The 23,439-nt window shown below is 44.6% G+C and overlaps 1 protein-coding gene across 21 annotated transcripts in view; it reads left to right on the top strand.

Moving 5' to 3' along the window:
* Window positions 1-21,767, top strand: part of RBFOX2 (RNA binding fox-1 homolog 2) — a 171,060-nt gene extending 149,293 nt beyond the window's left edge. For 12 of the 21 annotated variants that reach the window (XM_077178520.1, XM_077178523.1, XM_077178522.1 and 9 more), the window contains 6 exons: window positions 162-294; window positions 8,248-8,290; window positions 10,693-10,769; window positions 13,226-13,314; window positions 14,231-14,303; window positions 15,423-21,767. In XM_077178520.1, the coding sequence (XP_077034635.1) occupies window positions 162-294; window positions 8,248-8,290; window positions 10,693-10,769; window positions 13,226-13,314; window positions 14,231-14,303; window positions 15,423-15,477 (470 nt within the window). In that variant the 3' untranslated portion in view covers window positions 15,478-21,767. Of the gene's footprint in view, window positions 1-161; window positions 295-5,642; window positions 5,683-7,914; window positions 8,039-8,247; window positions 8,291-10,692; window positions 10,770-13,225; window positions 13,315-14,230; window positions 14,304-15,422 lie in introns of those variants that run through there. The other 9 variants (XM_077178521.1, XM_077178519.1, XM_077178526.1 and 6 more) reach the window with 6 other exon arrangements.
* The last annotated feature ends 1,672 nt before the right edge of the window (window positions 21,768-23,439 follow it).

Genomic DNA, 23,439 nt, shown 5'->3' with positions numbered 1-23,439 from the left:
TGTATGGGATGCTTGCTGGGTTATAAGCATGTCCTTCTGCAGGATTGATGCCAAATGTCCCACCGCTGTGGAGCTGTTGTGTCACTTTGTTTGAAGCAGGTGGTTGCTCTCTGGAGTGGAGATTGTATCCTTTTCACCTTCCACCTTGTCTATCTTCACAGTTCCAGGCTTCCCCTATCCAACTGCAGCCACCACAGCGGCCGCGTTTCGGGGCGCCCATCTGAGGGGCCGAGGAAGGACAGTGTACGGGGCAGTGCGGGCAGTTCCTCCCACGGCCATCCCTGCCTACCCAGGGTAAGCACTGTCACAAGAGCAGAGTGCTCTGCACAGCCGTGTCAAAGAGCTAATCGGTTAACAAAACCCTAAAATTGTCTGGATGGTGAGAGTCAAGATCTTGCTAGTGCCAGAGCATTCTGCACATGATGGCATACAGTGGGGGCAAATCTAAATTTTTCTGTGTTAAGTTCTTGACTGAAACAATTTTCAGTACTTGCAACAGCTTAAAGTGCTGATGGGTTCCTTCTCATAATTTCTCAATTTGTCTGTATATGGTATTTGTCATCCATTGACCCAATATGTTATAGTGCTGCTGAGAAGGACACAAAGAGAAGATCTAAAATTCCTGAAAAACTTCTGCTCTTTGTACTCCATTTGTGTTTCCATATTCAGGAATGAGAAATATTATCCATTAATTCATGCCTCACCATCTGGCAGTAGGACACAGAAGAGCCAGTTACCCACAATGGATTTGCTTTCTTTGTTGGAGACGGTTTAAAAAGGTTTAAAACAAAGATTAATCAAGTCCATTAATTTAAAGCTGGGAGTGTTTGGGATGTAGAGAGAATGATAATGCAATGAAGCAATGGCAAATGTGTGGCCTTAGCATTCTTTGCCCTCAAATTTTCACTAGTAATGCAGTGCAAAAAATGCTGTTACAAAGGAGTATTCTGCTGTTTAAAAGTAGAGGGAACTAGATCTGTATGTGAGTTTTGGTTTGGGTTTTTGTTGGTTTGTTTAAATGTGGTGGAATGACAGATAGATAAATCAACAAATCCCTTCCAAACTGTCTTTTTTTTTGTTTTGTTTTGTTTCTGATTTTGAGGATGCTTTAATCATATTGTCTTGAGTTCTACTTGCCATATTTTCCAGGCCATGTTCTCAGAAAGAACAGGAGTAGAAACGAATCTTCCAGCACAGAGATGTGGACTGACCCTTCTTTTCCTTTACACTAGGCCCAAAGGGGAAGAAAAAAAACCATAAATATTTTATTAAGAGGGAAAGTGGAATCCATACACATCAGTGCAGGGAGCTGGCCTGATCTATGCTGGATAAGCTCACAATACCTTCTGCAGCAGATTAAGTGATGAGAGCTACTGTGATCCTTTCAGAGTCTAGTCTGATTTTTAAAGTGGAGCTCCAGGAAGCAAGCTGCAATGCTCAAGTACCTGTCTAGCTTTGCTTTTTGGCAATTTTGGCAATGTTTGTATTAATTCACCAGAAGACTTTAAATGAAACCTCTCGTCTCAATATTGGTCTTCTGAACAGAGTGTTTCTTCTGGGTTTTCAAATCCACTTTTTTGCCATCACTCCTAGTTTACCTTCTCTATCCTCTAACCATAGCCTCTGACCTGCAATTGTCTGTCTATTGCTCTAAAAATGGCCTGGTCCAATTTTACTGGGGAGTGCTCCACAGTGAAACAAAGCAGCAAAGCTGAAAAGCTGAGCTAAGTGCTACCATCTAGCAGAATATGAAATATTTGCACCAGGGAGGCGGAATGTGCTTTTCATCCCTGGGAGTAACAGCTAGAGCATTCCTAGCCAGAGGCTGTCATGAGTGGGGCACTGGGAAGGCCTAGTCTTTGATGTAAATCCAGCCTGAGTCCCATGTAAAAGGTTTATTTTCATTTGAAATATGGGCCAGGCTCCAATGATTAGCCCTTCCAAATACTGTCTCATGTCTGTGTTTACTGGTATTACACTGAATTTTTCTGACCTTGCTAACTGATCCCATGTCTTCATGGGCAGCATACTACCTAGTAAACATTTACAGGACACCAGTAAGCAAGGCAGATTCACAGAGTCCCAGAACTGTCCCTAGTCCCAAGCAGTGGGATGTAATTACCTACTACTGGTGTTTTTTGTCATCATAGTCTGTCTCTGCAAGATGCTTTGTAGAACAAATTGGATTCCTAGTGGAATAATACAAAATGTGCTGTACAATTCCATGTTGCAGTAACCTGTAGGACAGCCACCACTCTGTGTGGGCACTGTTGACCTCCATGGGGTCAGGGACAGGCACACGTTCCTGACATCTTGCCCTCCATCCATTACTTTCTTCCTGGCCAATGGAAAGATGACACCATAAGATCAGTCAGCAACATGAATGACCAAGACATAGTGAGTAATGTTGAAGAAAACAGTAAAGTGGGTTACAGGTTAACTCAAACCTGATAGAAGGAATTGGTATTCCCAAACCTCAGTGGTGTTTAAGTTAGAAAACTTAATGGTATCACTGCATTTGAGAGCTTAGCAGAATTTAAAAAATACAGAATGTAGATTAATAAAAGCTCATTGGTATTGCCATACTGGATCAGACCTGAGCACCATCCAGGTGAGAGTAAGTTTTGACAGTGTCAAATGCTAAGCCAGAGGAAGGTGCAAGAAATCATAGCTCTTAATAGTTTTAATATTTATTTCAAGAACTCAGGATTTGCCAATGCCTATGTGGAATGCCCATACTTATGTGTGGCCATGGTTGTTTATCCAGAGAAGGGTTTTGATACCTCAGAAAGCAACTGCTTAGACTATTGTAGGTGAGTTAGATAGTCACCTAAACCTCACTTTGAACAGTACTGCAACCTTCAGTTTTCAACTGAGGTGCCACTTGGTAGAAATAAGGAGACATTATAATCTCTGATATAAAGCACAAGTAAAAACTGTACTGGAATATTGCCCTGATTTGTAGCAGCCATGCTTTTTAAATGAGAATGCTAACAAATAACATTTCAGACCAAAAGCTGAAAGAATCCAGACAGTCTGAAAAAAACTCACCTACTATAAAACTCTCAAAGTTAAATAAGCTTGATAAATTTTATTTCTCAAACTATAGGTTAGTCATTGGCTTGTGCATGGTCATTAAGTACCTATATGAGGAATAGACTTGCCATAGTAAATAGTAATTTTGTCTAGGAGTGTAAATATATATGAAATTCACTGATTTGAAGCCATAGTAGATAGAAGACTAGATACAGGGCAGCAGTCAGCTTTGAGGGTTTGAAGTGTTTTTTTTCGCTCCTTTTCCAACACAACAGTCAGCTGTTGGTACACCTAAATGATATGCTGGCTACTTTACAAAACCAGCCTGTTTCTTTTTCCCTTGGATGTGTTTTAGCACAGCTAGTAGGCTTTTCACAGATTGCTCCAAGATTTGACTGGCTGCCAGGCTGTTTTATACTTCTGGTCAAGCTACATAACCGAAATGTGGTTCTCAGATGAAGGAATTCTCTGGTTTTGCTAGCATTAAAAATCACAAGTATGGATATTCTGCCATATAAATAAACCTTGCTGAATTTCAGCCCTGGAAGCTGATGTCAGTCAAATCCTAACTAAAGCAAAGATGAAGGATTCATGTGTGTTTGGGTGTTTGGATCCAGGAAGTCTTATTCTTACCTGTTATTAGTGTTCCTTGCAGTTTTCTCTGGAGAGCTGATGCTAGCATCTCTTGCTGATAGAAATAGTGGCCTGATCCAATGTGGTAATGCTTATGTTCATCCAACTGCCTATGTTTGGAATAACTGTTAAAACTGCTAACCTGTTCATAAACCAAGTCACTTCCTCTGTCGTGCGTTTGCCTTTCCTGCAGGAGCAGGTGGAGTATCACTGCTAAAACACTCCTGGTCCTAGATAGAGAACCCAGCAATGTAAGTCACTGCCCCAGGAGCCAAACTCTTTGTTATGTGGTTGTAAAAATTTAGCTTCAACAAACATGATCTTATGGCCTGCTTCTCCCTGCTGAAGTGGCTCCCCTCTTCCTCTAACAAGGGTCTCTATCTTCATTCCTGCTCCCAGCGCTCTTGGAGACTACAGTAACTGTGTCCATTGGGAATGGAGTGTACTTTTCCTGGGGAAGGCAGCAAGACTAAATTATTCAAGCAGTAGCTAACACTGCAAGATTTTTTTTTTTTTTTTTTTTTTTTAGTAATAGCATGCAGAATTTTGGCAAGATCTGCTGGGCTTTTTTTGTGTGTGTGTGCCTTACAATAGGTGGGTGTCTGAGGGTTGCAGGCTCTTGGCAGCATTTCACATTCTATCTGATGAGTAAAAAATGGTAGTCAAAAGAATAGCTAGTGTTCCATACCTTCTTTTTTCTTAATGCTGTGGGTAAGTCATGCACATCAGATCCACGAGCATCACAGATGGTTGGGTTAATGCTTTTTAAAGCCTTGAGCGAGTTTGTGTGGAGCTCTTCAGGGGACAAAGCTGGAGGAAATTCCTCAGTATATGAAGCACACGCTGAACTCAAATGGGTGGGGGGCATCCCCTCTCTTCCTTCCTCATCCTTCCCCAACCCCTGTCCCCAGAGTGAGCTGTGTAGTCTTATGCCTAGTGAATGCTCTGGTAAGAGCAGCTATTTGGGAACCCCAGGCTCTGTTTAACAGTTTTCGTGCTTGAAGTTCTGAGAGAAACAAAACTATGGCTTAAAGCAGAAAAAGCACCATCCCATGGAAACCCTTCCAGTTGCGTCTCTCTGCTAAGGAATAAGTAATTACTACCAGGGACTCCCACTGCACCTTTCAATTTTCGGATCTTGGACCAGTCACCTAACCTTTTTAGCTCATTATCTCTGCTTGTGAAAGCAATGCATTGTGGGTATTTTTGGTTTTTTCTTTTCAATTACATTTCTCTGTGTTTACTTTGATCAGAATTGATTGACTTGTTTTCCTGAGGTGTTGCATCGGTTCTTTAAGATGCTGAATAATAATACTTTGCATGCTTGTGTGATCAGCCAAATCTTATCGCATGTCTAATGTGCAGGGTAAAAGCAGGTGATGTATGGATGTCAGAAACAAAACTCATGCAGCCCTGTGAAGCCTGAAAAATGTAATCAGGCACAAGTCTCTGAACCACACTTCCTGACGTAGGCGACTCCAGCCCCTGTGGGATGCCTTCTGTGAAGGGCTCCTCAATTTCACAAGCCCACTTCATGAAGCCAATGTTTCCATGTGTTTTAGGGGGTAACTAAAATCATTCCAGGAGAATAACCAGAGTGGAGGCTTCTACACCCTTGTGTCTCTCTTCAGGACGTCAGATCTTTTTGAGTCAATATTTGCTGTACAAGATGGTGGTTCCCCTCCGTCTCTCCTTTGCATACTGTCTCCCCCTCTGCCCACCCCCTGCCCCTTTGCATGCCATGGAAGATGACTTGGAGCCGTGCGTGCGCACACATGTTCTCTTGCTGATTTGCTCCTGCCAAAAGCCCAGGTTGTGGATTCATACATCACCTGCCTGTGTAAAACGCATGTGCATGCTGCCGTCCTCAATAACCGGAATGTGTTTTCTGTTCTTTTGTTTTTTGTTTGTTTTTTTCTTTTGTTTTGGTTTTTTTTTTTGTTTTGTTTTGTTTTTGTGTGGATTTTCTGCAGTGTGGTTTACCAGGACGGATTTTACGGTGCTGACCTCTATGTAAGTACACACACCGGAGCCTTCTTTGTCCCCAACCCCTGACAAGCCAGCCTTTTTTTATTTTCTTTTCTTTTTCTTTTGGTTTGTTCGTTTGGTTTGGTTTTTTAAATATCATTTACTTTTATTTTCTTCTTCCTGTGGATATATATATTTATATATTTAGGAATGCAAGCATGCTTCTCTGTCACTGCGCTTGCCCCTGGGTGCAAGACCTAAGCCTTTGGGTTTCCTGATCATTGCCAGGGTCAGTTTATTTGGTGTCCTGCCCCCCACATTCACACTGGTACTAATCAACCTGAGAGATGATTAGCAAATTAAAATTTCTCTCAACACTTCTCTCATTTACATAATTTGGATATAAAAATAACAGGACTGGTTTAGCCTCAGACCTTCCCTTTCCTTCTCCCCCTCTTCCCTCCCCTTTCTCTTCCCTCTTGGGGCCTTTTTGGGTTTGATTTGTGTAGCCCACACTACACTGAACAAGTTGTATGTTTAAAAATGTTCATGTGCCACTGGGATGTGGAGATTATCCCTTTGGGGAAGACACTGGGACTGATTAAAAATGGAGGCTGAGATGCTAGAGTGAAAACTGACATCTCATTTTGCTGGTAGGAATGGCACCTAAGTAGGCTAGATTCTCTCACCTCTTCAGGGAATTGTAAAGTACAAATATGTGGAGATGTTCGGTTACAAGAGTCAGCAGCCTCCTCCTGTTGGGGAATTAGCTATTATACCATGGGAGACTTTGTCCTGTCACTGTCTTTGTCCTACCCAGTCAGTCTGTATTGCAAATCTCCAGGGAGTCTGTGTGTACATAGGTGGGTTGTGGATGGAGGTATTTGAACTAGCCAGTGAGCAAAGTGCTTTCCTCTCCAAGGGAGAGCTGTTGCAGGGCAGGAATATGGTAGGAACTTGCCTTTCAAAGCTAAAATATTCAGTTGCCACTGCAGCTCATAGCCTGCCTGGCTTTATCAGAGTTCCCAGTTGTTGCATTGTAGGTCATAGCTCCCTGCAGCTGGGAAGTTTTGTATAGTTTGGGTAGTGACACAATTGTCAGCACAGATTTCACAGTCCTGCTCCTTTGAAGGTGCTATTCCTGCCATTTATAAAGAGGACCCTGGGGTTAGACTCAGGATAATGGATGGAACTAGCTTTTGGATTTTGTTGGCTTATATGGAGGAGGAAGTTTGGGACAGGTGCTTTTTCCAGCCCAGGTAGAGCAGTTGGAAGATGTGCTCTCTGAGATAGAAAGAACTGCATGCATTTCTTCACTCTTCCATATACTATCATGTGTGCAGTTCTTTAAAGATTGATCTGCCTAGTCAAGTGTTTCTTTATAAAGCTGTGTCAAGGACTACGGAAGGTTCTGTGTTTTCCTGCCTCACTCCTAAAGCACTGCCTTTACAGACACTGACTTTGCTATGGCACGTAACCAAGAAAATGAGTGGTGCTTAGTGCCTCTTCCCACAGAGTGTGGCATATAAAAGGCTGCCATGTTGAAAGGGAAGTCTGGCCAGGGTTACTCCCTATTTTTGAGAAAGCTTCTTCAGAGCTTTTGTTGGGGAGGAGAGGCTTATATAACATGTAAGGACAGAAACTTCAGCAGTGAACTCCTGTAACCACTTGGTGCTCCAGAGCAGTACCGCCATGTAACACAAAGCCCCCAGGTCAGGTTAGAGCCATTAGGTGGATTTCTGATGACTTTGCTGTTGGTGGCAGTGGTGTCACTATCAGAAAGCAGGATGATGGAAGAGAGGACTGCATCGAAGTAGATGGTGATGCTTTTACCTGTGTTATTGCTAGCCAGAGCCCTCCAATGGAGCTCAGGAAAAAGTTACCATTATCCAAACTTGAAGTTGCCCTTCCAAACAGTTTGCTTGGCACAGGTGGAATGACTTCAATGTCCCTGTGTCTCACTGATTTGTTATGCTTTTCACTGCAGAGCCTCTATCCCTCTGTGATAGGTTTACCCAGATTCTGGAAGGTATGGCAGAGGACATTTGAGTTAGGACTGGGGGGGATTAAATCGAGGTTCTCTTAAGATTTCTGAGTCCATAGGGTTGTGGAAAAGGAGCTGAGCTGGCAGGGAGTGGTTTATAGTAGGTGAGATGAAAGGGCAGTGTCCCAAGTTTGGGCTGCTTTTTCTGCATAATGCTATGCACAGATTTCTCATTTTCCTCCTCCTCCTTTTCCTCACTCCTTTTTTCTTTCCTGGGGCAACCATCCTGCTAGCCATTTCTTCTGTGAAGAAGGCATTCCATCTGTTGTTGGATGCGTCCCACTCTGGCAAGACACCTGAATTGATAAAACAAGCTGCCCCAGGATGCAGAGGGCTTCATTTCGGATCATAAGAAAGGTTATCTTTCTTCTACAATGGGGTCAATCTGGGTGGCGGGGGGGGAACCCAAACAAACCCACCTGTGCCAAGACTGCTCCTGCCTGTGAAAAGCGTGCTTGCATCCACTGGAAAGAAAAGGCTGGTGAGCCCCGCTGCGGGCTGTTTGTATGATTGTTTCTTTCCACAGCTGTGTTTTTTTGAACTGCTCTTCCTGTGTTCTGTTATAGAATAGTCTTACAGGAACCAATCATTAGCGCTAAAATACCTCAGGTAGGAGTGCCAGTGTGACCTGCCAACCAATCAGATTGTGGATTGCAGTGGAAAAAACTGAATTATACTAACCATTCCAGCACCACATTAGAGATGGGAACAGAGGCTTTTTTAGAGCAGCGCAGACTCACGTGTGAGCCAAGCCCCCGCTGCAGCAGGGTGGCGTGTGTCCAGATTTCATACCAAGTGGCATTTCACTCAAAATAAAAAAAAAAAAACAACCAAAAACCAACAAAAAAACTAAAAACCAACAAAACTTTAATTCAGTGGAAAGGTTAACAAGGTCATGCTTGTCCCATTACCATGTAGAAGCACCTGCTGCAATGGACACTGTTGTCCTGTCACCTCTTCTAATTCATTCATGCTCATTCCTGGTGCACGTATGCCACCCTCCTAATACAGAAATACCAGAAGCGGTTCTAGCCCTTTCTGCTTCGTAACTTCTGTCGTATGGAAGTATGGGGGTGGAGAAGACACATCTGAGAGATGGCAAATAAAAGACCCTAAAATTGGGCTCGCTGCCTAAACCTGGCAAGCAGTAAATGTACCTAACTGGTACCATGAGTTGCATATTTCTCTGGGGTTATGGACACACTTGTGTCCTAGGGGCAGAAAGGCTCTTTGGAGTAAAGAGGGCAGTGACATACTTTGTGTGCCCTTCTAAGGCAGGAAGGGAAAAAGAAAAGGGAGATTTATACCACACTTGCATAGTAAGCTCTAGTTTTGGATTTCTTCTTGCTCACGTTGGATTGATCACCTGATATGGACTTGAAGAGTGGTGGAGAAGATGTACTTGAGCTGAACTGCATAAAATGCTAATTTATTTTCATTAACATACTCAGTAATTGGAATGCTGCTTTAGTTGGGATTGCAGCTTCCTGTAGATGTTGTTTTCCCATGTTTGTCTTATTTCAGAAAATAGAAGACAATACTGAAAAAGCTGCCATCTAATGTTAAAGAAGGAATTTAAAGTAAAATACTGCTTTGTTGGTGAGCCAAGGATAGTAACATCACAGAAGAGTAATTTTAAATTGAGCTTTTGTTCATACCTAACAAATACAGCTGTTGGACAGCTCAGGTCTGTAGGCTCAAACACTACATGGAGAAAGGGATCCAGCATAGCCCCAGCAAGACTGGAATGCCAGATGGAGAAAGAGAACTTGAATCAGCATAAGCAACATTTAGGCTGGTGGTCATTTCTCTCACATGGTCCCCAGACAATCCAAAAGCCTGTATACCAAAAAGGGCTAATCTTAATTTGCATGGTCCTTTTGGTTGTTTCTAATGCTCAGTGACAATGCACAAGCCTTCTTGCTAGTTCCCATTCCCTTATGGAGGCAGTAATTAAAGTGTCCCATTGATAGAAACGTCTCAGACATAACATCTGCACAAGAAGCTCAGCCACACTTACTTCCTTTGAGATGAGACTGAAGGTTTTTAAAAACAGAATCTGTATGGGTAACCTGTCCCTGTGGAGTCAAATAGGTGGAGTGGGAATTTGCATGGCTGTCCTGAGTTTCAGGCACTATGCCACTCATTGGTTTCTTCTGTTGCAGTTAGCTGTGGCACTGAAGGAATGTGTTGAAGCTGGCAAGGGCCTTTTTTTCCTTTCTTTTTTTTTTTCTTTCTTTTTTTTTAATAATTCTTTCTTTCATTTGGAAACACATTTTCCCTCTTTGTTGCTGTGGTTGCAGATGCTCTATACTGTTATATTTTTTATTTACTGGAGTACCTGAAGTGGGTGGCACCAGAAATCACTAGGGGCCCTAGGACCTTGCAGATGAGCTCTGCATATCAGTTGCAAGTTTTGTGTGAAAAGGAATAGCAGGAAAGAATATCTGGTGCATTGGACAAGCTGAACAGGCTTTAGATGTATTTATTGAATTATATAGGTGGATCCTGAGTTGTGGAGAACAGGAGCATCAGCTGGGTAAGGCAATCTGTGCCTGCTCTGTACAGTCCCAGAGCTTGGTGAAAGGATTTATGTAAAAACAAATTATAGTTACAACAGTTCTTCCTTTTTCCTTCACCCTAGTTTGGTGTATTTGGACCTGCTGGTCATGCTAAATACATCCCGTCTCAGAAATCTCCCAGCTGTCCACACTCATTGCTCCTATGACAGGAATGCACCATGGCCATTATGATCCCCATTTTTGGTTTTATTTGAAGTACACCTAAGTAGACTTTGCAGATTGCTTTGAAGTGAGCAGGTCTGCCTGTATGTGTGTACCTCTATCCTGAGATTTTTTTTTTTCCTTTTTTAAATAACCAGTAGCTTCAAATTTGCATCAGTGCATGGTTAAAAAGCAATACACGTCAGCTATTTCTTAACTTCATTTCTCCAATGAATTATTTCTCCTGTTTTTTTGTTTTGTTTTGTTTTTTTTTTGTTTGTTGTGCAGTTGACTGAAGAAATGTTAACATCCCGCTCTAAATCTCTCAGTGGAGTCTCTGTTCCCTTCTCTGATATAACAGATGGGTTATTGCTTGTTATAATTATTAACATTGTGGTGTGGGACAGGGCTGGGGTGGGAGCCATTCTGGGGGGCAAGGGGGGGCTGTGGGAGTCCTTGAGGTTGGAATGTTAACTCCAGTGGTGACTGACTGTTTCCGTAATAGCAGGTTGTTGTGGCTGCACGCTCTAGTACTTGAGGCTGTGTACTTCACTGAGCTTGTGGTAGAGCCTAGGGCGAGCTGCTGTCCCAAGAGAATGCTGGGATGGATAGAACTAGCCAATATGAGTCTGAACGTGGTGACTTTGCTGGTTGTTCTAGCTCCAGATGTCAGCATGCTTAGTTTTTAATTTTGATTAATAAATGTTACTCTGTTCCCTCTCCCACACCTGATTCCAACCCTTCTTTCTTCTTCTTCTTTTTTTTTTTTGTTTTGTTTTTTTTTTTTTTTTTTTTTTTGTTTGGTTTGGTTTTGTTCTGTTTCGTTTTCCTTTATGAGAGACATGAGTTAAATGACAATTACATGATAAGCCTTTTTGGTTTCAAACTGCATCTTGCTGTCATGTTCAGAGTATGTGCCAGGCACATTTGAAGCAGCTTCTGGTCTGAAATGTGACTGGCAAGTGTGGAAGTGTGGGGCAGAGTGGGAATCAAGGGTGCCTGCTAAGGCCAGCTGCCCTGTGGAAGGTAGTGTCTGGAGAAAATGCCTCCTACACTGTGCCCAAGTGACAACCCAAGGGTTCAGGAAGCATATAGCCTAAGGGGAATACTGCAGTGGCATTGATACAAAGTCTTGTCTTAATTTGGTGAGGTTAATGAAGGTTGGATTTGGATTAAGGCTGCACCTCATTCCCCTGGCCTCTGTCATGTTTTACATGGTGGTACAATAATAGCATGGCAAAACCAAGCTAAACATCCCCAACTGTCAATCCAAAATGCAGGATTTGAAACAGCCAGGTGAGATTAAAAGGGCTAAACTGTAACATGGCATCTTTTCCAGGCCATGTGGTGATGTTTAACAGGTGTTGCTTTTTACATCTGTGTTGCTTTTTTTCCTGTTAACTAAAAGATTGAAGAGGTTGCAACTCCCTTTTCTCTGGAGTAGGAAAGGATCTGCAAACATGTTTGGATAGCACATCAGCCTTCACAGGGCTAATGCAGGCCACATGAAAGAAACCAATATTAATTTAAAATCACTACTTCTAATTTAAAAGCTACCCAGGTTTGGATTGAGCAAAGACACAGTTCTGTAGTGGAGCTGATCTTGTTCCCTTAGTTAGTTACATGTATGCAAAAGATATATAGGGAAGAAGTGGTAGAGGTATGTTGAGCTTATTCTGAAGGTGAAGAGCATAACTCTGCCTTCTGGTCCTTCAAACCCTGAAATGTCAATTGGAAGAAAAAAATAAAAAAAAAAGCCAAAAGCAATCTGGCATTTTCTGATGTTTTTTATGGCTCATTGTGTTTCTAGAAAGTCAAAACTATGGTTCATTTACCAGGCCTTCACCCCAGGTTAAAAAAAGTGTTCAGAAATACAATAAAGATCTTACCAGGGCTTCAGAGTCCTATTTGCTGCCTGCTATGCCACCTTTGTCCCTGATCTGAAAGGTGCCTGGCCTTGGTCTTCCAGTACTGCAGGCCTTGCTCTGCCCCAAGAGCTCCTTGTGGGAGTTTCAGAAGGAGACTCACAGGTCTTCTCTGAGTCAGAATTCACATTTTGACAACACAGCTGTTAAGTACATTTTTAGTAACTACCTCTGATCACCTTTGCTACAGGTGTGTAGCATGGGCAGAAATACAGCAGCAGAACAGGCTGTTCTGTATGATTCTCTTGACCTGTTTCTTTCGTATATGGAGAGGAGGGGAGAATAGTCTGGCTGGCCTCAATATTGGTTTGCTTGTTGACAGCCCTGAAACTAACGAGACTGTCTTCTCTGACCATCTTTTCCTGATTACTTTTCACCTTCTCTGACTACTGCTACTTTTGCACATGTGGATCCCACTTAGTTCTAGCCCTCTGGGTTTTCCTGGCTGTAAAAGAGAGAGGGTAAAAAAAAAAAGTAGGAATTTCTCTGAATGGTTCCCTTCCTAAAATACTTCATAGAAAGTGTCCACCTCTGATTTCCCCTCCTTAAGAGGAAGGGGTCATAAAAATTACCTTGCATGCAAGATTCCGGGTCTTTCCTAGTTTCCATTTCCTCCATGCCAAATTGCATTTTCTCTAGGGTTGTAACAATGCTCAGTCTTCCTTTAGTGTATTCCTTTTTCTAAAGAGGATAATGGAAGGGCTTCCCTGGTCCCTCTAAGGAAAGGAATATACATGAGTTAATGGCTGATGCTTGTGATAGACATGACATGGGAGCTGATGCAGTTTGAAACACTTCCTTTCCTTGTGATGTGTGTGACTTTTTTTTAGTATTTTTTTTAATGCTCTCTATGGGTGGACAGGTATCTGTAAAGTCAGTTCTCTTCTCTCCTGCAGGGTGGATATGCAGCCTACAGATATGCACAGCCTGCTACTGCAACAGCAGCCACAGCCGCTGCAGCCGCTGCAGCAGCTTACAGCGATGGGTATGTAAGGGAGAGGTGTCCATGGGGGCTAGCTTGCTGTGCTCAGGGATTCAAGGAGCATTGATCCATCACAGAACTTCTGCTTCTTTCCCCCATTTCTCTGTCTGACCTGCACTCGCATGTGCACACATGCATGCACCACCCAACACGGAAGACTTGAGTGCACGGTTTGTCTCTGCTCCTGGACAGTATTGCCCTCAGTGTATGTGAGCTGGCACAAATCCTGGCCTCCTCCCTATCCTTGTGATTCTTTGCACAAAGCAGGCAGTGTGGTTACAGCCTCAGAGTCAGAGATCTGGCTTTGGGCAGGCTACTAAATCACTGGGTGCCTTTCTCTCCCCGTCATAAAGTAAAAATGACTCAGCTCATGCAGTGCTCTAGGATGCTTTAGCATGTAGCTCTGAATAGATACAAAGGATTGTCTTGATCAGAGTGCTTGCCTTAAGATTTTTCATTGCCTGTGCAGTGAGGCCGTGTTTTAATCCTAGCACATTAAAGGTTATACTCCTCCCATAGTGGAGAATCCCTCACTGCTTTCATTCAGCAGCTGTTACTGTGCCAGTAGCACTAGTGCCAGCAGTCCCTCTGGTCCTAACTGCATCATGCAATTACCCAAAGGTAGGGGATGCACTAGCTGACATTTCAAAGGTGCTGACCTCTTTCCTGCAGGTCAGGCTCATGGCCTGTGCCACATTCCTCCTGGCAGGCTGTTCTCTTGCCCATCTCATACAATGCATGGCAGCATGCTCATAGGATCTCTGCAGAGGAGCTGCCTGCGTGCCTGTGTGTGCATGGATGCATACATGTGTGTGCAAGGGCATGTTGCTGCTTCCATTATCTGTGGTCAGACAGCTATTACTCTGCCCCTCCCAAGTGACTTTTTTTTTCTTTTTATATCTTTTCTCCCTCTCTTCAGTTATGGCAGGGTGTACACAGCAGATCCTTACCATGCCCTTGCCCCTGCCGCTAGCTACGGAGTTGGCGCTGTGGTAAGTGGGATTTTCTTTCTTGTGCTGTTTCTCATTTCCAGCATGGGGAACAGCCACTGGGTATCATGCAATGAAACCTCACCCACCCAGAAAAACTTCTTTGTTGAGGGAGGAGGTCCTTAGCAGCAATGCTGTGTTCCCAGTTGTTCCACATTCATGTCTATGTGTACACTTATAAAGCAGCTAGGCTGTAGGAGACCAGTTATTACTCAATCTTGCACATCATCTAGTACCATGAAAAATAAAAAGGAATAGCAAACAGAACTGCCAGGAGCCAGAACACTGTTGGTGAATCAGTAGAACTGTATAGAGGTGATACATAGAGCAAAAATCAGCAATAATTAGAGATTCAGGATACCTTTTTTTGCCATTTTCAGTTCTAGGAAAGCAAGGGAATAAGTTGTTCTTGTGACATCTTGCAAGTGAAGCAAAGCTGCTTCACTTGGTTCCCTCTTGCACTAGTGGAAGGATGTGGTGTCCTGCCTGCCAGCAGTAGTTATGCAAGGGCAGGATGAGGTATGCTGGCATCGGAGGGGAGTGGAGCAGCTTGCTGAAAACACATGCTTGCCCATCTGCTAGCCAGCGCAGTATCTGTGTTGTTGCAAAGGCTGGAATACAAATGTGTTCAGAGAAAAAGACACCTAAAAATAGATATCTGCAGTGTAGCAACTCCATTTCAGCCTCAGCTCATCGTGTGGATTCTCTTTAGGGTCAATGAGGGAAAACCAGGTAGTTCTAGGATACCCAGTTATCATATCTATTTTAGACCTTTACCTTGAGGTGAGGTGAAGAGCATCCTAGAAGTCCTGGTCTCCGCAGTCTCTAAAGGCAGCCTGGACAACTGGCTTGAGATTAGGACTGGTGAGTCCCCACTCTGGTACTGAATTCCCTTCCAGCAAGACTTGCCAAACTTCACCTCCAGCTGGCTGGCCATGAGCATGCCCTCCTGAGCCACATCTTTGGTTTTGCAGGCAGAGTTCTTTCTTGCTTCTTAGAGGTGCTCATGGTGGTGGGTCAGTGCGAGGACAGGTCCTTCCAGAAGCATTTGGGTGCTGTCCTGGATATCTCTTCCCAGTTCTTCTCCTAACAACCTTTTCTTCTCCCATTTCATTTCTACAGGCGAGTTTATACCGAGGTGGCTACAGCCGATTTGCCCCCTACTGAAGTGACGTGAGCCCCCTGCAAGCGGGACAGCCCCCCCCAGTTCATGAGGCCTGGCTATTGCAATATTTACTAGTAGAGGAACTCTATAGCAAGTCGAGGAGGAAAAACAAAAAAAAACAAAAGAGAAAATACTTTTTTATACCTCACTATGTTCTTCGAATATGTATTTTTTTTCCTTTAAATTTCTGCCTTTAATTCTTTTGTTCCAAAGATTGTGCTTTTTTTTTGTTGTTGTTTGTTTTTGTTTTCATTTTTGGGGTTTTTTTTAACTGTGGTAAAAATAATGCATTTCCGTGTCTGTATGTTGGTGCATAGCTTATCCTACCAATCACGGAAAAGGCGATTAGCGATAAGGAAAGCTGTTAGAAGCTGATATCATGCAATTAATCAGGAACACGCAGACAGAGTTACTTCCCTGGGTCTGGTGCTTGGTGCCTATGAGACAGGAGGACGTGAGGGAGAAGTCTCCACCTGCCGTGTTTCTGGTCTGCAGAAGGAAGCACTCTTTGGCTGTGGCTGGGACCTGAATGCTGGTGGGAAATAGTCATTTACATTTGGAAATGGGGGAAATGCAGAGACTTTCTTTGTTTCTATCACCATCTGACGCTCACAGGTTTGTGACAGTTTCAGCAGTGTCAGAACTTTAGACTTCGCAAGAGAAGAGTCCCTCAACCTGCCCAAAGACTTCAGCTGTTACCTGCTCTATAGGGGACAAGACTTTGAAAGGAGTTTTTGATAAGGATGATCTTTTCCCTACACACAGAACTTTTACTCACTGATTTTTGTCTGCTGCAGGTGGCTGTAATTGTCATAGTTTTCATTCCTCCTTTTGAAGATCTTTCTCTCTTGCTGTCCCTTTCCACCCCTTCATTCCTCGAGGAGTGGCAGATGCAGTGCAGGATCATGCAGAGTACCTCTGTTGTGGACAGCAAGTGATTAAACATGGGGAGGTGAAGCACCTGCAACCTTGCAGAGGAAGAAAGCAAGCAGAAGAGTCGAGCGTGGCACATGCTCTGAGGCCCAGCCTGCAGGGGCTCTGCTGCTGTTCATCCTGGGCTGCTTAGGTGCTTCTGCAAGTAATCTATTTCAAATAACCTGAGTGAGGAAAAACCAGTCACACATAAGCTGCTCGAGGTGAAGGACAAGCTTGTGGGTTTGTGTGGGGGAAGAGGATCTTTTATATCTAAATGTGATCCTGAAGTAGTTTTGTATCGCAGAAACAGTTCATGCAAGCTCTGAATTCATAGGAACTTCTTACCACAAGCTATTTCAGGCCATTCCATAGCTGCATTGGAGCCCCTGGGTTTGTTTTGCCCAGCTTCTCACAAAAAGTTGTGCACCTGGTCTGCTGAGTCCATATAGACACTACATATTAGAAGACTTGGAAGGATAGAAACTATTTAGCTGAGGGGTCCACGACTCCCAAGACCATCTCCCTTCTGCTCTCACAGACAGAGAATTCGCTGTGTTTCAAAGACAGCACACTTAGATGACTGTGAGCTGTGATGTGATGTGGAGTTGCTGCTCTCCAGATCTCCCTGTTCAGCTGCTGGCTCCTAGAGTGCTCCCAGTAAACCCAGTGATCAGAGGCAGGCTCTAATTGCATGCTGGAGAGATGCAGAAGTGTGATTGTACCGGGCTGCCTCGACTCCATGGATTGGTGCTGGGGTGAGCCCCTGCCCTCAGAAGGGCAGCTCAGAATATGGATTTGTTGACAGAGCCTCTCCAGCTCCTGTCGAACACCTGCTTTTCCATCCACCACTGATACAGAATAGGAAAATTCCTGCATTTAACACTAAGCAACATCTGCAAGCAGAGGTCTTTCTCCTGGGGGAGTGTCCTGGTCCAGCCACACACCACCACACGTTTTTTGCTCTTCCCCAGTGATGCATGGAGCCTCTCTGTGCACAGCAGAGTGGAGGCACCTCAAATGGGAAGAATGGGGACACCATTGGTTAAGGTAGAGACCCTGAAGCTATTGATTTTTCTGGAGGAATTGCTAGATAAAGGGGACACCAAACTGCCAGCCTGTTGGCCACCTTTTTTTTTCCTGGTTTTATTGTTGGTTTTTTACTTTTTTTTTCCCCAAGCCAAAGTTTGGTTTGTTGCTGTTATGACAATTTTTTTGTTGTTTGTATATAAATACTTTAGCTTGAAAATAGGGAGGGGGAGAACAGGGTGTTGGGGCTTTCACAAAATCTAGGAAATGAGGGAGACTCGGCATGTTTGGGGGTTTTTACTGCCTGAGTTGGGGTAGAAGAGGGAGGACTTGTGGTAGAGAGAGTCATATTCAAGGGGAGTTATTTCCACTGCAGAGCAGCCAGGGGACTTGTGGAGCTGGGATGCAGCAAAAGCCTCTACTGGACTTGTTCTCCCCACTGTGGGTGGAGGGCCTGAGCGAGGCCATCCCTTCCCTTCCTGCAGGCAGTTCCTCAGGCTGTGAGCCCAGGAGCCTCTGCAGAGCCCCCTGGGGCAGCTGCTCCCCCACTGCCCCTCTCCCACATTCAGTTCAGCTGGTTCTGACTGCGGCTCCCCAAAAGCCAGGTTCTCCCACCCCATGTGCCCTCCCCTGCCCTGGCAGTGCCACCTGCAATCCCCCCCTGCCACTTGGCCTCCCTGGGAATAGGGAGGCCAGCCCCATTTCTGCCTCCTGGCAGAGTCTATGCATGGCAGCTTCAGCCCGCCCAAGGATATGAGGAATGTGAGGGGTTTAGTGCAGAAGCACCCAACCTTTGGGGGGCCCTGCTCCCTCGATCTCCGAGTAATACCTGTTCTAAGACCTTCCAGCCTGATTCCTCCTGTATCCCAGCCTGGCCTGCTCTGGTCCCTCCCTGCCGGGCTTCTCTGGTGCATTAAGCAGCTGGTGTCTCTGTGGCTCCGTAGTTAATGCTGCAAGATCCCCTGAGGGGGCTTGCTGATGGCCTGGCTCTCTGCTCCCAGCACTGAGCTGCAGAGGGGACACCGGGACACTTGCATGGCTGGGGGCCAGAGGTAGCTCACTGGTTCCAGGTGTCCAAAGCACCAGACCTCCCAAAAACTTGCATGGCAAGGTTTCTTGAGTGAGTGTTGTGTGTGACAGGAGAGCTCTTCAGCCTTTCTTCTGTGCTGGTGAACAACAGCTCCAGTTTCACTCTGATGTGTTGTGAACTGGCTAGAGATGCTTTCAGAGTAGCCAAGGTGTGGCTATATCCATCTTCTGAAGAAGTGAGGACAAAGCCTATATCTCCCTATGCAAAATTAATTACGTTTAATAAATTGAACTGGGCCCTGGCTGATTAGAATGATGGCAGCTAGTGCTTGTCCGTGCAATGGGTCGGCAGTCACAGGTCCCTTGCAAAGCAGGGTTTGGCTTTCTGAGGGAAACTGCACAGGCAGCCTGGCAAATAGCTTGCTGTTTGTCACCTTCTAGTCTGGTGGCATCTGGGATTCCTCTTGATGCAGAGAAAAAAATGTATCTTTAACGGTAGCTGCTTGTGCTGTCTTGCAATAGGTCCAGCCAGCACAGGATGATATACAGATGAAGTTTTGCTTTGAAGAGTTGGTTTATTTAATGTGCTGGTCTGTATTTCCTTGCAGTTACAGTTGTGCTGGTATAAAGTAACTACTACTGGTATAGCATATTCTCTGCTGAGAATAATTTACATTGATGCCCAGCACGTTAGCAAACTGTTCTCCTGTCCCCACGTGTGGGAGGCTGCACTGTTGTAGGTGAGTTAGCTTTTCTAAGAAAAGCCATGACGGGACCTGGAGGCAATGGGGAGCTCGGTATGAGCCTACTGTAGCCAGCTTTTCCCAGGTTAAGCAGTTAGGTGGGTCCTGTGTCATGAGTTCAGATAGACAAAGCCATGTTTAAAGATAGCTATGACTTGGCTGTTCCAGTGCCTGAGAGGGAGCAGATTTGCCCAGTGAGGAGCACTGGCTCTGGAGTCTGAGACCTGTGTTTCAGACAGGGCTCTGTCAGTGACCCCTCAAGGGTCCCTGTGGGGCAGTCATGTTGCTACTTTAGACTTTGCTTCCCTGTCCCTAAAGTGAAGTTGAAGTTTATCCCTGTTCTTACCTGTTTTGAGATCCATGGATGTGAAGTGTACAGTGAGAGCTGAGGAGGGATTTCTGAGTAGCTGGCTTGAGTGCTGGTTGTGGAACGGTTAATGAAGCCATTTCCCTGTCTGAAGAGAGACACTGGCTGCTGGGCTTTCAATTCCAGCACCCAGAGCTCTATCAGTGGGGAATACAAAGCAGAGCCTCCCAGTTCTACCCATGTTTTTCCCCAGCCCATCCCTATCTGTATCTTCCCATCCTAGCCACAAAGATGGAGGCAAGTGGAAAACAGGTTTGGGGAGCACTTAGGAATTTAATAAAGGGAAACCCAAACAACAGCTCTGGGGAGTGCTTTTGCTGAATCTAGCTCCAAAGGGAAAGCACACAGGCAGCCTGGCAGAGGACCTGCTGCCTGTGACCCTCCAGCCTGGCAGGGTGGGGGGAATGCTGTCCTTGGTGTAGAGGGGTGATTTTTAAAGTGTTTTACCTGTTTGCACTGTTTTAAAATAGGAGGGTGGGGGGGAGAACCAACCTAGTGAACAAGATGAACATCCAATGTAAACTTCTTTGTGTTTTTATTTTTGACATGCTCTTGGATAATGTCAAACATTTTGTAGTATACACCAGTGAGACTTGATTCTTTGTTGCATAAAACACTATTTTTGGTGATGTTAATGTCTGAAAAGCCTGTTCCCTGCATCCCCACCTTACTGATTGCCCTCTCCACCCTCCAACCCCAGTAAACTTCTACAATGAAAACTCCAGTCAACAAGGCAAGCAGGAGTCTGATAGCCAGAGTGTGAAATGGGGCCCTTTGCAAGTAGGCTGTGGGGTTTGTGCCTGGTCTGCTTTGCTCCAGCCAGGAGTTGTCAGGAGAGCCCCCATCCCTCTGCAGTGCCTGCATCAGTGGCAGCCTGAGCAGGACTCAGCATGGCCAAGTCCTGTCTCTGTTGCCACTGCTGACCCTGGAAGACAGCTTCTTGCTGGGGCTGCCAGTTCTGCCCGTGGTGTCCTGTTGGGGCCATGGGCTACAGCTGGCCCAGGCTTGTGCAGGTGACCAGCTTCCCATGCTGCCTCTCAACTTGTGATAGAGCAGGAATGCATCAGCCAAAAACCTTGCCTGATTTCACCAGGAGATTGCTGGTGTCTAAAGCCGTCCATCAAGATATTCATTTGGCTGGCAGTCAGAGTCAGCAAAATGCCCATTAATCTTAGGAATGTTTTTTCTTTTTAAATTTTTGTTGATGCTCTGAAGTGGGTCAATAAATCTCTTGCCAGATTCCCGGTTCTCTGCTGGTGGAGGGGCTTGTTGCTTCCCTGAGGAGTAAATTCCTTACAGAAATCAGGCCTCCCACATTAGTAGTCTCAGTTCTGGTCATATTTTTCTATTTTTTTCTGTTCACAGTATTTTGTGTGTGCGAGTGTTGTAGTTTTGGCAGCTCAATTTGGCTGCATTATCAAGTGACAAAATCATCCTCTTTTACCCTAGGGGATATGACTTTGTTTTGTTTTATTTCCTTGGGTTTTCTTTCTTGTTTGTTTGTTTGGGGTTTTTGTTAGGCTTTGTTTGGTTTTTGCTTTGTTTGGTTTTTTTTTTTTTTTATATGATAAATCCTGCTTGTAAATAGCTGGAGCTAAAACCTGGGGCTGATAGCAAATGAGAACCAGGGCTATAGAGTGATACAGAGCTGGTGGAGTATTTTACTGACCTCACAGGCTGATCTCTTTGAGACTTGGAGATTTTCAGTGCGAGGCTGAGATGCCACAGCACCTCCAATGGCAGCAACAGACTTGCCCCTTCTCGCAGTCTCCCCAGCACCTCCCATTCCAGGTACCCCGGGGAACAGGGCGTGTCCCGAGGGGGATGCGTTCCCTTCCCCTGGATCATTTCCTAGGACGCCCGAGCCGCTTGCCCAGGGTCCCATTTCCCTGCTGACTCTGGAGAAGCAGTATCTGCATCCCAGGGCTTTGTGACAGCCTTTAACTTCCCGCCCTCCCTCGTTAAGTATCATATTGTATAGTAGCTTTCAGACCATACAGTATTCATTGGGTTATTCCTATTATTATCAAGTAGCTGGAATTGTGAAGGTTGGAGTAGTTAGATCTTTAGCTTTTATTCCTTTTTTTTGTATTACTATCCATGTGTATAAATTATTGATCATGTTGCTGGCTTTTATAAACTCTAAGCAAGGGGGGAAACCCTTCCTAACCCTTTGCAAATGGTAATGAAGCACTGTTTTTAAATAAAAGAGAGAAACACCAGTCTGCTGGCTCCCCTGTGTAGTTTGTTTTTCAGCACATCTGGATGGATTTCGCTGGTGCATTGCCCTGGCAGGTAAAATGCAAAGAAGGGAAGCTGTGTGAAGAACGAGCCGGGAGCTTGGATCTTCTTAGCAGTGATAAAGGGCCTTGGCAACTCACGCTGGCAAAATCCCAGCCCCATCTGTTCCTATACCGACCTCTCAGAAAATCCACACCTTTCCCTGCCATTCTTTCCCATTGCTTCTTATTAGCAGAGAAGGGCCAATTGTTTGGTATTTGATAAGAAGCTTTTTAATTTTTTTTTTCTCTTCAAGCCTAGTTGGTGTTTGAACCTGTTAATGTGGAAGGAGAGACAACCATTTCAAATTACGTATCTGCATCTCCTTTAGTGCCTGTGTGGCCAACCTTGCTCTGTCTGTGTTAGCACAGGTGTAATAGTTAACACACACCACTGGAAGCTGGGGTTCCTCTGTCAGTGTAAATTTCCTCTGGGAGTTTGGACATGTCTTTTAATTACTGCCCCTGTTGTCCTGTCTGTAAAAAGAGCATTGCTGCAGACAAGCAGAAATTCGTTCACATTTTACATAGTACTTACAAATCCTCCAGTGAAAGATGTCATGCAAATATAGATCTGTGTAATCAGGTGCCTCTAAAGCTGAAATGATCCTAAAAATAGTAAATAATAAATCCCTGTGGCTAATTGAAAGTGATTATTGAAACAATAACTGACCAAATTTACACAGCCAAATATGCCTGGTACAGTTGAGGCTGGTGCTTTAATTGCTTTTGGAAATGCAAGGTACCAGGAACAAAAAGGGTGGGGATAAGGTGTGTCCCTGGGCAGTAGGATTGTCGATTATGATGCAGGAAGGTGTGCTAGCTCCTTAAGTATTCCTTCCCAGTATTTACCAAGGATATGTTCCTGTCAGATGATCCTCATTTCATTCTAACAATAACTCAAGAGGATATTCAACAGTGACTGCTAAAATTAGATGCTTGGAAATCAGGGCTGAATAATGGTTGAAGAAAAGCTGGTTAAGGGATTCTGCATCAGTGGAAATGGGAAAGGTCTTGAAAGAAAGCTCTGCAGTGCTGGGAGAAGGTATTGCAGAGGCAGGCTTCAGAGGCACAGGAAGGGAGCTCTAGGTCTTCCAGCCTACCCTTGTTTCACGGCAAAGCTGTAAAATGGCTGATCCTGGAATTCACTAATTAGTCAAAGTAATTCATAATTCACTAATTAGTAAATGTGTTGTAATATTCAGCATTGCTCAACATGCTTTATCAGAAGCAGAGCTCACCAAAGGAAGCAGAGGTTCTTTAAATGCACTGCAAGCTGGCTGAGGAAGCAAACACGGCTGATTTAATGCATCCCCCTTTCTATAAGCTGTAAATAATTGTAATAAGAAATAGACAAATCACATTAGTCACAGCTGATTGTGGGCCATGGTGCTTGTTTCTATGTGTGTAGGTAGCATCACCTGAGAGTGACAGTGCCCCTGTCATCAGGAAGGACCTGGGGAGAGGGTTTGGCAATAGCCCTGGCGTGGACTCTGTACCAGGGGGCTTGGTACGGGTCCACCAGCGTGGCTGCCAAGTAAGAACCTCGGTGCCACACAGCTGTGCCTGTCTGCTGCAGGGTGGGATGGAGTCAGTAAATGGTAACGTTTGCTGG

Source organism: Agelaius phoeniceus, chromosome 5 (genome assembly GCF_051311805.1).
Source record: "Agelaius phoeniceus isolate bAgePho1 chromosome 5, bAgePho1.hap1, whole genome shotgun sequence".
NCBI lineage: Eukaryota > Metazoa > Chordata > Aves > Passeriformes > Icteridae > Agelaius > Agelaius phoeniceus.
The sequence above is the reverse complement of the archived record's forward strand: the minus strand, read 5'-3'. Positions and strand labels throughout refer to the sequence as shown.